General features: G+C 34.4%; 1 protein-coding gene across 17 annotated transcripts in view; it reads left to right on the forward strand.

The window, feature by feature from the left end:
* The window catches only part of Lacc1 (laccase domain multifunctional purine nucleosidase 1), a 59459-nt gene that overhangs the window by 8330 nt on the left and 38761 nt on the right, over positions 1-12368 (forward strand). For 5 of the 17 annotated variants that reach the window (XM_004844237.4, XM_087197317.1, XM_004844238.3 and 2 more), the window contains exon 7: positions 209-3035. The exons of 6 other annotated variants lie outside the window; for them this stretch is intronic. Coding sequence is in view for 1 of the 11 variants with exons in the window: in XM_087197321.1 (XP_087053447.1) it covers positions 9884-9890 (7 nt within the window). In the remaining 10 variants the exon portion in view is untranslated. Of the gene's footprint in view, positions 1-208; positions 3036-9883; positions 12071-12368 lie in introns of those variants that run through there. 6 more of the 17 variants (XR_015445856.1, XR_015445852.1, XR_015445857.1 and 3 more) reach the window with 3 other exon arrangements.

A 12368-nucleotide genomic window follows, 5' to 3' on the forward strand; every position in this document is an offset into this window, starting at 1 on the left:
TATATCATGGTAGTGATTTAGTACTACTCCTTTAGTATGCTATATATGCAATTTTCCCTAAGGTTATTTTTAACTAAATTATAGTTAGCTTTTATAATGTCTTTAACTCTTTAATATAAACAAAAATTTAATAGATTTTATGATTCTTACCTTGATATTCTAATTTTACTAGTAAAAGCCTCATATTTTATTTCTGTGTATTTTACAGATACTTGACTGGATTTTTACATAACTTTTCTTCCTTCTTCCAAACTGATGGAAAGAGAAAAATTAACTGATTTGTGTAAAACATAGAGGATTACAATGGACAATTCATCTTTAGCATATATTTTCATTATTATTAACAAATCCAAATGATTTTTATTTAATTCTAATGATAACTGACTAAAAATTAGTATGACATTTTATAGATGAAGATGGTTTTAAAATATTATTCTCCTTATTTCTTAAATGAGGAATAGGTTTGTTGAATATTTATTGGATATTTTCTATTTTTCAGGTATAAGGTTAAGCCTAAGTTAACTGAAATGACTAAGACTTTTTCCCTTTGAGTCCAGCACCCTGCAGGAGATAAACCTTACAACTCAAATTTAATTTTAATAGCAATAGAAGAGTACTGAAAGAAGAAGGGCTAATTTTACCCAAAAGGCAAGGTAGAGAAGGTATTACAGTGAAAATGACACGTGGGCCCAAAGTATGTATAGGCTTTTAACAAGTGAAGAACAACCATAGCAGTGAGGGAACATCATGAACCAAAGAATGAAACTCTGGAAATTTATACCATGTCCTAGAGACAGAACAGTGTGAGCAGAATGAGGACTGGACAAACAGGTTAGAAATAGATTGGTAGGAGTCTCAAATGCGATGTCAAAAGTTTGGAGTTTATTTTCCTGGCAAATAGTAGGCATAAAAAAGCAGAGGAGCATTTTTATTTCCTTGTTATCTTATATAATATGATGGATTTGTATTGTGAGAAACTAAACCAGAGAGATTAAATAAAGAGCTAGTAAAAATATTTCAAAAGAGAAATGATGAGGTCCCAATAAAGCAGTAGAATTAAAATGGAGAAGAGAGTAGAGACATGGAATCAGTAGGTAATAGAATTGAGAGGTGAGGAAGAGTAGACAAGTCGTTGATGATTCCAAAATTTCTGCTTAGGTAACTACCTAGAGTACCAACAAAGGGAGCAAAGGCTTTCAGATACAGGAAAAGGATAATGAGTTTCACCCTATCACAGAATAAAGTGCATGTGGATGAAAATTGTTGGTCAACAATTAGAAATATAGATCTGGAATTTAAGAGGGAGGCTGGGAAAAAGACATAGATTTGGAAGTCAGCTAAGTAGAAATGATGCCTGAGTCTATTGGATCATGTTGGGTCATCTAGGCAAAAATTAGGGTCCTTGGGCCATAAGGAGTCCCAAGGATGCAGCCTCATATAACACCTGCATTGGAAAAGCAAGAAGCTGAAGCAGTGAAGAAAAAAATAAAGAAATAAAAAACAAAAGGGCATTGTCATTTTGAAGAATCTAGAATAGCTGTGGGAGGTACTCAAAGAAATCTTCAAGGATAAAATAAAGAAGAATTGAGAAGAAACCAGTGAATTGACTTATAAAACTGTCTGTAGCTAGTGCAGCTGAACCAGGTTTCAGAACATTGAGGAAGAAGATACACATATATTGACTCTTACCTGACAACTTTTACTTGAGAAGAGGAAATAAAGGGATTTAATCTTTTTTGTATGGATAGTTTTAAGTATATTTATAGGCTAAAGAGAGAAGTGTTAAGCTATATTTAACTTGGGAAAAGGTATATTTTTAATGTAAGTTGTTGCATCTTGAAAATATTTTTATGTTGTGCCTATATTTCCTATATATATATGCTATAATAACAGCAAATATTATTTTCTGGCATTTACAAAGGATTTAAATATGTATTGCCTCATTTACCTTTATAGCCACTATGAAATACATAGGTTAGATGTTACCCCTTTTATTCACATGAGAAACTGAGTGTCATAGAGGTGAAGTTCAGAATCACATAATTTGTGATAAGATTAGAACACATATTTTGTGATTTAAATCTCTCAGATTTTACAGTTAAGGCTACCTAAATTTTATTTTTATCTTCAACTTTATATTAGTATCATTGATTCATACATCATTTAAAATTTTGTTGAGGTACTGACATAGGTTAAAAACATACATTTATAGACCTCAAGATGTTTAATGTAGTGAAAAGTGACAGTTACTAAGCCAGAAGTTTCAGTACTGTAATATGTATTGTGAGTTTGCCACAGGTTAATACCTTGTTTAGTTTAATTCTGCTATGCATCTCATACTCCAGTGTGAAATTTAAATAAAGTACCTCATTTCTTCCAATACAGGGATGGAATTGAACACAAATAACCCAGAAATTTCAGACTCATGCAAAATATTGTTTTGTTTAGTGCTAACAACAAAGATTAAGGAATAATGGGCCAGAGATTTAGCTCAGTGGTTCTGGTGCCTGCTTTGCAAACGCAGGGTCCCGAGATCGAGCTTCGGTTCTCCCCCTGAAAAAAGATTAAGGAATAATTTCACACATTGAGAAAGCTTGATGAGTTTCTAATTCACTGTGTATTATTTTGTTTAAAGTTGTAACTTTACAGAGTAGTAGACAATCATTTAATGTACTATAATATTCCAAAACCAAATAAAATCATTATTTATTATATATGATTTTGGATTATCTGTGCCAAAGTATATCATGAAAAGTTGTCTTCTTACTGTTATTACTGAGTGAGAGGTATTACTGAGTGAGTATTGATTCAGTAACTGAGAAACAGAACACTAGGTTATTAAGTAATCATATCTTATTGTCCCTGAAAGATCCCTGTAACTCTCAAGAATTTGTGCATAGATATGTTGGACTTACAGGGTGTAAAACATTGATGATGTCTATTGTTTTGTTTTTACTCTAAGTACTGCTGCTAACTGCACATAGGTAATGTTGGTTGCCATTTTACTAATAAAAGGAGTTAAATTTGTAAATCCAGTGAGAGTTCATGGCACAACTTCTATGGCAATACTAATTATCAAACTAAAATTTAATAGACCATATAATAAAACTTTCGTCTTTGTCCTTTTAAATTGTTAATAGCATAGAGGAAGGAAGGGACAAGGAAAAAAATGAAAATAGAAGGAAAAAAATGGAAACAAAGCTTCTGTACATAGGGAGAGGAGGGGCCTTGTGGGGAAATGGGATAAAATAAAATTTATTTTAAAAAAGAATAGTATAGTGACTGTCAGTGCTTTGAAAAGCAAATGAGATTATCTTAACATTAGGGGGCAGTGTTTCTACAAGTAGCACTACTGTTTCTGGGCATAAAGTCAAACCTGTCTTTTTTTGCCAGTGTAAATTTGGTTTTCATTAACCATCAACTTTTTATAAACATTATATCTAAATTTGCAGACATCAGCTGTGGATCTTGAACAATTACTTCCAAAACAAAGATAAATCATTTTAGTTACCTGTGTTTTGGACCTTCCTTGGGTGAGAGGGAGAAATTGCATATTGGAAATCAGATTCAAAGAGAAGGAGCAGCATATCCAATGTGTGTCCATACCCAGCTGTTTCCACAGCACAAGGCAAGGTATCCCACAGGATTGGAACTGGCCCTATTCAACCAGAAAGCCAAAGTCAGAAGTTTCCCAGTGGTAAAGCTTCTGGGTATAGGCCTTTCAAGAGAGATGGCTGGTGAATGATACCCTCAGACCATGGCCCACAGGGACCTGCCCTCCTGGTCCTGCAATCATCTGAGCAGGGTTCTGTATGGTTTGGCCAAATGCCATCCTCCACTGAAGCCAGGTACAAATGAGGTTCAGCTAGGTATAACATCCCCTGCACTCAGAGACCAAATGCACCCACAGAGTGTGGGCAGAGCCAGGGCCCCACCATGGCAGAGTGACTCACACCCTCAAGGATTTAATCTTTTTTTGTGTGTGTGTGTGTGTACACAAAAATGGGAGCCTATATTTTAAAATTGGGAACAATATATTGTAGTTCAAGTAGCTAAAAACATTTAGGAACCTCAGCCACCTCACTCTTCTGGAGAATTGCTAAAAACTGTTCTTGTGTGGATAGATTTTTGGGGGGGAGACTCAAGATTATACTTTTACATGACAGAAACAGTACTCATAGATTCAAACACTGGAAGGTGGAAAAGGACAGTGACATGTGTTACATCATTTTTTATGTCAAAATTTGTTTTCACTTGTTTTTTTAAACTTACGCTTACAATGTACCTAACTTGATTTACGTGTGAATTCAGTGTTAGGAAAGGCCAACACTTTGCTCAATTACCTGTGTGTTGAAATGTGTGTATCTATGAGTTTATATGTGTGTGCTAAATAGCTAAAAGCAAATGTGTGTAAGTGTAGTATATAGTCTCTGCCCTAACATAAATTCATATGCACAAACAGTGGATACAGTGAAATCGTAGATTTCTTTATAAATTTTAAATGAATTCTACAGTAAAGAATAGGAAGCATGACATGTATGCTTACTGGATGTATTTATGGGAAACCTGGTCTAGGGCATGCATATTTCCATTATAGGCAGTGTTTTAAAATTTTACGTATGGTTTTTAAAGATGAGGCAGCTGCTGTAAGCAGTGCATTGTTCTATGCTAAGTCATTGCTTTCTGAAAGAAAAATCTGCCAGTACAGCTTTTTCTGGATTAAGACATTTAGTTTGAACCCACAATGATTACATGTTAACAGTGTTGACCCAAACTTGTCATACTTCTCTGTAGATGCATCTTCCTTGCAGAGAAAGAAATGTTTACCTCGCGTTCCCTATGCTTTGTGCCAGATGGCTGAGGTGAATATATCCCTTCTGTATTTTGAACAGGGCTTTTTGTTTTACTGGAATCTCAGAAGGTTTGAATGTCCCACTTCTATATTTTATTAAATTATTAAAATTTCCAGCAGACTTTATAGCTCAAAATACATTCCTTTCCAGCTGTTCCCCATGAATACTCTTATGAGAAAGATTGGTAGAAAATAAATTTGCTGTTGGTGACAAGTTTTTAATATTCTTCACTTTTAATTCTTAAAATTTTCCATCACACATTGCTTTAGTTTGCATCTCATCAACTTTACTTCAGTCATATGCTTTTAAGATTGTATTTCCTTAATCCTCCCATCATCTTCATTTTCGTATTCGGTATTTCCAAGTCACAAGGTAACTTCATTTTTTGAGTTTTCTACTTTTAATTGCATATCTAGACTTGGCTACAGAATTGCTTCTTGGATATATCCTATGGCCTGTCAAATAAAATTTAATTCATCATTGTCTTCCCTCCAAAATTTGTTCCCGTGTGATGTTATCTCACAGGATGAAATCATTATTAACGCAGTTGCCCAGCCAGAAACCCTGGAGTGTTTCTGAATAGCTTCCTTTCCTTCCTCCCTTTCCTTCCCATACTACGGACTTGGTGTGTCTGCCATCTGTTCTGTATCCTTACATCAACTGCCACAGTCATTATCTCTCACCTGTGTGATTACACCAGCTTTCTAGTCATCTTACTGAATCCTTTTGTGTACTGCTATCGATTTTTAAAAAAATGCAAATCCAGTCATACTGAATCCCTCAAAATTATGGCTTTCTTGCCTCGTTCAAGATGAAGATTCACTCACCAAAGGTAATAAGTGTTGTTGTGATGTCTCCCCTGCGTACTTCTTCAATTCCACCACTCCCCAGACTACACTATATGCTCTAGCCCTTCTATACTTTATTTTAACCTGCTAGAATGTGCCAGTAAGCTAGGTCAGACCAAAGAGGTTAGTTTGCATTCAAAGACTGACTTGAATTCAGATTTTTTTGAAAATTACCTTCTCTTAGGCTTTCTACTAAACTAGCAAAGCAGTACCAAGGACATACACAATGTAAACATCTAACCAAATGAATACAGCACTCATGTTTCCCTAGTTTCTTATGGAGATCTGGCCAAAATTCTGTTGCCAATGTGGTATATAAAGTAAGTAGTATGCCTCAGTAGCGTTTGTTCTAGTAGGCAGCGTGAAAGCCCAGTTAATGCTCTGAGGTATGCCTCTACCATATAAGGAACATTTTGCTATGTCTAAAAGAATGAACAACTTTTTTTCTGTGTCATTGGGTGTACAGCAGTTGTCATTATCACTTTCCACAGCCATGTTTTCTCTTGCTTCTGGTCTTTGTACCTATTACTGGCTTTGTAGGTGTAAGAATTTTTAACCTTACTTATGTTTAAGACTTGGTCCAAAGTTCACCTCTTCCAGAACATTTTCTTTGGCTATTTGTCTCGTTATTCATTCTAAGTATTATTTTTATAGTCCTTTGTGAACTAATTTTTAAATGTTAGAATCTTTACTACTCTACCACTAAATAAATGCTCTTTCAGAGTAAGGGCCATGTCTTACTCATCTTCATGTTTTTAGTTTCTAACAAAAATATTATTACATTGCAATCATCTGTGGAAAAGGGAAGAAGGGAGGGGAAATAATCCATTAATGATTTAATAAAAAGTCTGGAAACATATAATAAACCATATTTTGGAGTATATGTTTTGTCATTTTTCAGGTACTTTTAAATCTTCAATGTTTGGTTGAATTTACTTCATAATGACATATGACACTCAGGGAAAGAATGCTTATAATAAAAACTTTTAAGGCATTCAGCTATGCTTCTTTAACCTTATTTCCAACTTATATGGCAGTATATACTTAAAATACCACTTTAAGATACATTTCTTATATAAGAATCATGTATGTTACAAGCCAGTATTTTACAAGACTAATTCCACTTTTGTTATATATTTTTAACATTTATTTTATACTACATTCTATCCTTGGAACTTATTCATATGCCTTTAATGAAATGAATATAAACTAATCAAATCTCTATGACAGTGACCAGAAAAAGATCAAAATATGGATCTTTTCTGTGAAAATTCCATCTTTTCAATAATTTCTGTTATTTGATGGTAAAGTAGTAAAAGATATTTTGGGAGAGAGGTAGACACTATATCTAGAGCTTAGCTGCACAATAGAATCACCTGGTAAGCTTTAAAAACCCTGTTGTTTAAGCTACACCCCAGGCCAGTTAAATCTGAATATGGAATAAAACAAGTATCAGTGGAACTTCCTGGATAATTTTAATGTGAAGTGAATTTAGAGGATCACTGTTTACTGGGTACTTTTATATCTTCAATATTTAATTGAATTTAATAACATTAAAAGCACTTTAAAGAAATAATTGTGAGGGAGATTTATTTTATCATTTGGTCATATTTCTTTATCATTAGATTCCACTGTTTCCAAGTTACGGTAAATTTTGGAGTATTAACATGTCTAATATAATATAAATTTAAACCTTTTCCTCTTCTCAGCTTGGACTAGACAAGGCATAGTCAGTTCTGTTTTCCCTGCAATGTCAATCTTTTCCACCTACTGACACCAAGGCTTTTGTAATGGGGAAGAATAAGAGAGAGGTTGGGTTAGTGAGAGACATCTTCAGCTTACCCTCTTTCATATGCATGTTCAGACGTTATTCTCCATCTGACCATTTACTGTCTCTTCTCAGCTCTTGCTTTGAAGGTACATGCTACACTGATTTTTTCTATTCTCCAGAGAAAAATCTTTTAGACATTTCTAGCCTAGCTATGGTCCTTTGGCCTATAAGAGAGAGCATTTTTGCCCCAGTCAAATTCTAGATGTGCAGGCTACTCCTCATAAATAGACCTCTCTCCTTTTTCTGTTATTGTAGATAGCTCTAGCTGTTAACCAATTGCTTTTCTTTAAACTTAAACAAGGGAGATTAAGGGACAGGTCATGGTGTACTTAATCCCTAAATTTGGGAACCACATGTTAAGTTGAATAAAACTTTTTAAAATTATCAGCTTTAGTTCCCTTAGCACCTAGCTCTGCTGCAGGAGGTGGAGGATTCTTTTGAGGAGGGAGAGGAAATGCACAATACTCTGACAATGATCTTTAAGAAAATTCCCACCAACATCCTCTATTTAAAGCCTTAATCTCTGCAGGTAAATGATGCTTTAGGGGTCCTATGAGGTGTTTTAGGGGCTACCTCTTAGCAAATTTTTCTCCATAACTGGGTCTTCTGTTAATGTATAGAGCTGTCATTCTCAGCTTTGGTCCCTCAATAAAGACTGCATAGTAGGAAGGAAATCTCATGACACATTTGGTTACAGCTTCGTGGAAAATTGTATCTCTAGTTTTTCAAATCTAGGAAAAATAAGAGATTTTTCCCCCCTCCCCTTTTTTTATCATACTATTTTACTTATGTAAATTTTAACTCATAGGCTTCTATTTAAAGTACATAAGAAAATTTGGCCTTGATCAATTTCATATCTTACTCATATGAAGATCTAAGTAGTCATCTTTTTCTCCCTGACTCTACATGTCCCTGCCAAAGCTGTGGGCTTTAAAGATATAATTGGTGCAGTATATGCTTGATATTTCATTTGTTAAAATTATTTTTCTATCCTTTACTTTCCATATTGTAAGTTTTAAGCTTCTTAGGGCTGCTTTCCTCTCAGTGCTAAAGTGATTCTTATACTTGTTCTTAAAATGGTAGCTATTCACACTACTGGTGAAGGAAATAAAGGACAAGGTAAAGGGAAAATTGCTTCTTTCCCCCTATAAGCATAAAAAGGTGCTATTCTGGGTTACAAAACTCTCTTTGCAAAAATTATTTCCCTTATAAGGGCATCCAGATTCTATAGCATGTTCTAAAGTTTTGTAACTTTAACCTCTTCCAAAATATCTACAATTCTCACTAGTTATCTTAGTACATGATTTGCTGGGAGATCTTCTAGGTTTATGATCATAGCAGTTTTGAATCATCACTTTAAAATGACCTTCTGAAAACCAAAGAGACAAGATAGCAAACAAAAAAAACATAGATGACATCTTCAACAAAAGTTGATAATATGAAGTCCCTCAAAATCCCTTGAGTGTGGCCAAATCACTGAGGAGCTGGACTTAATACAAGATGAAGATGAACAGCCTTTTTGTAAAAGTTGCTGAAAATAAAAAGTCAAATGCAACCACAAGCTTCCTAGGAAATAGTGATGAAAAAACATCTTAACCCATAGGGTACAGTTGAAGCATTCCTCTGATGAACATTATTATACTACCTTTTCAACAAAATGAAAAAAAATCAATCCAAAAGAATATAAAAATACAGAAATGAAAACTAAAATAAAGGAAAAGGAATTGAGAAAAGGCAGAAATTTATGATCTAGAAGAGAGGAAACCATTTAAAAATAAGCTGATTGAAAAATAAAAATAGACAAGCTACTAATCATCCTCATTGTTGAGTACAAATTTACAAAATATAGGAAAAATAATCTTTGAAAAATAAAAAGACTACTTTGTGCAATCCTATACAAAAGCACTTTAAAACATTGAAAAGTTGTGAAAGTCTTCTGTTGGGTATCACCCATTAATTTCTCCATGTGTAATTGACTTCACCAAGAAAATCTACTAAACCTTTCAGGAGCTGTTAAACCCTATGTTCCAGAATATAGAAAAGAATGAAAACTTCCAAATTCTTTTAATAATGTAATTTTGCTTACATACTAAAACCTGATAAATATTACTCAAAAATTATAGGCCAATCTTTCTTTTGATTACCAATGTAAACATTCTTATTAAAATATTAAAAGAATAAATATTGCTAAATATAAAACTATTGTTAAATATTGAAAACCATATTAAAATATATCATAAGCATATGTGATTCATTGTTTAATGCCAGAGAACTTAATATTATAATTCTTAGTATAATTCATCAATTCACCATACCAATAGTAATAAGAAAAAACATGATTTTTTTCATAGATGTTGAAAGCTCTTGACAAAATTCAGCACACCTTCTAAACAAAGAAGAAAAGGAGGATGAAAAGGAAGGAAAGGAAGAGAGAAGAAAGGAAGGAAAAAAAAAGGGAGAAAGGAAAAAGGTACAAAGATAAGAAGGGAGGAAAGGCTAGGTTAGTAGTAATTCCTTAGTGTGATTAAATCAATGTGAAGCAAACTAGACATTATTGTTTCTCAATCTGCTGGAACATGAAATAGGTATAACCACCCTGAAACATCCCTCCCAAAGATGTTGAGTCTGAATCTAACCAAGCTTCAAGGTAACTACCAGTTTATAAGAAATATGGAAGAAGGCGGATTACATTAACAGATACCACAAATTTAGAGTGTGAGACAACTGATACACTTTTTGCAAATAGTAAATGGCAAGAATAACAAGAAGAGTGGCAAGGGGACTATTAGATTGAAAGAGATTTTTGAGCCATGGCAATCACATGCACTGAGTACAACTAGTTTGGGTTGTGCTTAGAACAACTCTTATTGAGATTATGGGTTAGCTAATACATGATATCAAGTGATTATTGTTAATCTTGTTAGATGCTAGTAACATTACACTAGGTAAAAAAAACCCCAAAAACTATGTTCATACATTTTGAGCTATGCAGGCATAAACTGGTGTGTTATCTGAGAGTTGCTAGTACATGCTCTGGCATAAAAATAGAGTAGAAATGTATGGTTTAATGGCAGTTTATGGTAAAAGTCAGGAGTGAGAAGTAATGGAACTGCTCCCCTCCCCCCCGCAAGCTCATAGGAGCTAGTTTGTCATATAAAAGTCTGTTTCTATGATAAGTAAAATAATATTTCTGTTCTGATCTGAAGTGATTACATCATGGCTGGGAGTATTGTAGTCCATTTGGGAAAGTAACCCTTAACAAATTCAGAGAAAAGTAATGTTAATGGTGAGGGAACCTAAAGTTAGATACAATCAGTGGAGGAATAGGATTAGAAATAAGTAGTTTGGAGGAAGTTTCAGTGTCAATAAGTTTCAGTGACAATAGGATAGCATACAGCATTGTATCTGAAGGAAAACAAATGCCAGAGGTTTTAAAAAAATGTCAGTACTAAGTAGTGGAAACCATCAGAAGGCTGATTTGATCATAGCATGAATATTGGGAAAGGTAATCACCAGTGGGCGGCTAGCACATTTTTCTAGGGTGTACCAAAAATGCAAAGCCCTGACTGCTCTTCATCCAGACTACAGGGTTGTATTTGTGGCAAGCAAACTTTAAGGATAAATTATAGCCCTGCTTTGGAAAAAAAGAGCCAGCTTGCTTACCATTTATTGTAAAAGTGGAGGATTCCCCAGGCTCAGTATTCCCAACCTAGTAACAAATATACTGTGTGCACACAATACACTTGGCCTCCTCTATGTTACTCCCATGGGACTTAGGAACAAGAAGAACCAATTCCATTGTGATATATGTGCTGCTTGCTAATAGAAAACTTGTCTCTAACCTAGGCATCTCATGTCTTATGCTGATATCCATAACAGTGATAGCTAATTTATTAACTTCTAAAATCAATAAATTCCTGACTCAACAATGGAGAAGCATATTAATTAATGGGTTCCCTATCTAATGATGTTCAAAAGTGGATGGGAGGGCTGGGATTTGGCTCAGTGCCCCCACACCTGCCTCACAAGTGCAAGGTCCTGAGTCCAATCCTGGTACCGAAAAAAAAGAGTGGGTGGGTAAAGCTTGGTGAGGATACTGTATAATAGCAAAAAATAATGCCTCCAACAAGATGATTACCTTGGACCTTCAATGTCATTCCAATCCCACGAATTCTAGTATTCTTTTATAGAAAATATAGTAGGTAGGTTTTGACTTGTCTATTGGACATGAGAAGATTCTTATGTTGTTACCCCCCCCAAAATATTGCTGTGCCCCTCCAAGTTGAACCACTAGGAAATTCCAACGTAAATATGGCTTTGATAATTATATAAGCCGCCAACTTTCATCCCTTGTCTCTCTCTCTCTCTCTCTCTCTATACGTTTATCTGCTTTCTGATGAAGGGAAATTAAAATTAAGCTCTTAGGACTCTGGGGAGTCAAGATTAAAATCTTTCATCTTTGTTTTGACATCCCTCTATCTATCTTATTATAAGTTAAGTACCATTGACTCATCTTATTGGGCCTAAGTTTCATTATCTTTAATGAGACTTTAGTGTGTTGGTAAGTGTATATTTCATAATATCTTTCTTTCAGAAAGCCTCTGATAATGTTATCAGAATACTTTGAAAATATATATTAAAATCTCGTCTGGCACTCAGAGTGAATGATGTAATTCAGTTTTGGGTCACATCTGATAAATACAGCTTTCACTATACGTAACAAAGCCTCAATCCCCGGCATCATAGTCATTACCGGCCTCCTGTCTTCCTTTGTCTTTGCTTTTGCAAATGCTTTGTGCACCATGCATATTCATCCACCAGGTGGCATTATGTACT

Source organism: Heterocephalus glaber, unplaced genomic scaffold (genome assembly GCF_053883595.1).
Source record: "Heterocephalus glaber isolate CG9 unplaced genomic scaffold, H.glaber_assembly_v1.0 deba00001666, whole genome shotgun sequence".
NCBI lineage: Eukaryota > Metazoa > Chordata > Mammalia > Rodentia > Bathyergidae > Heterocephalus > Heterocephalus glaber.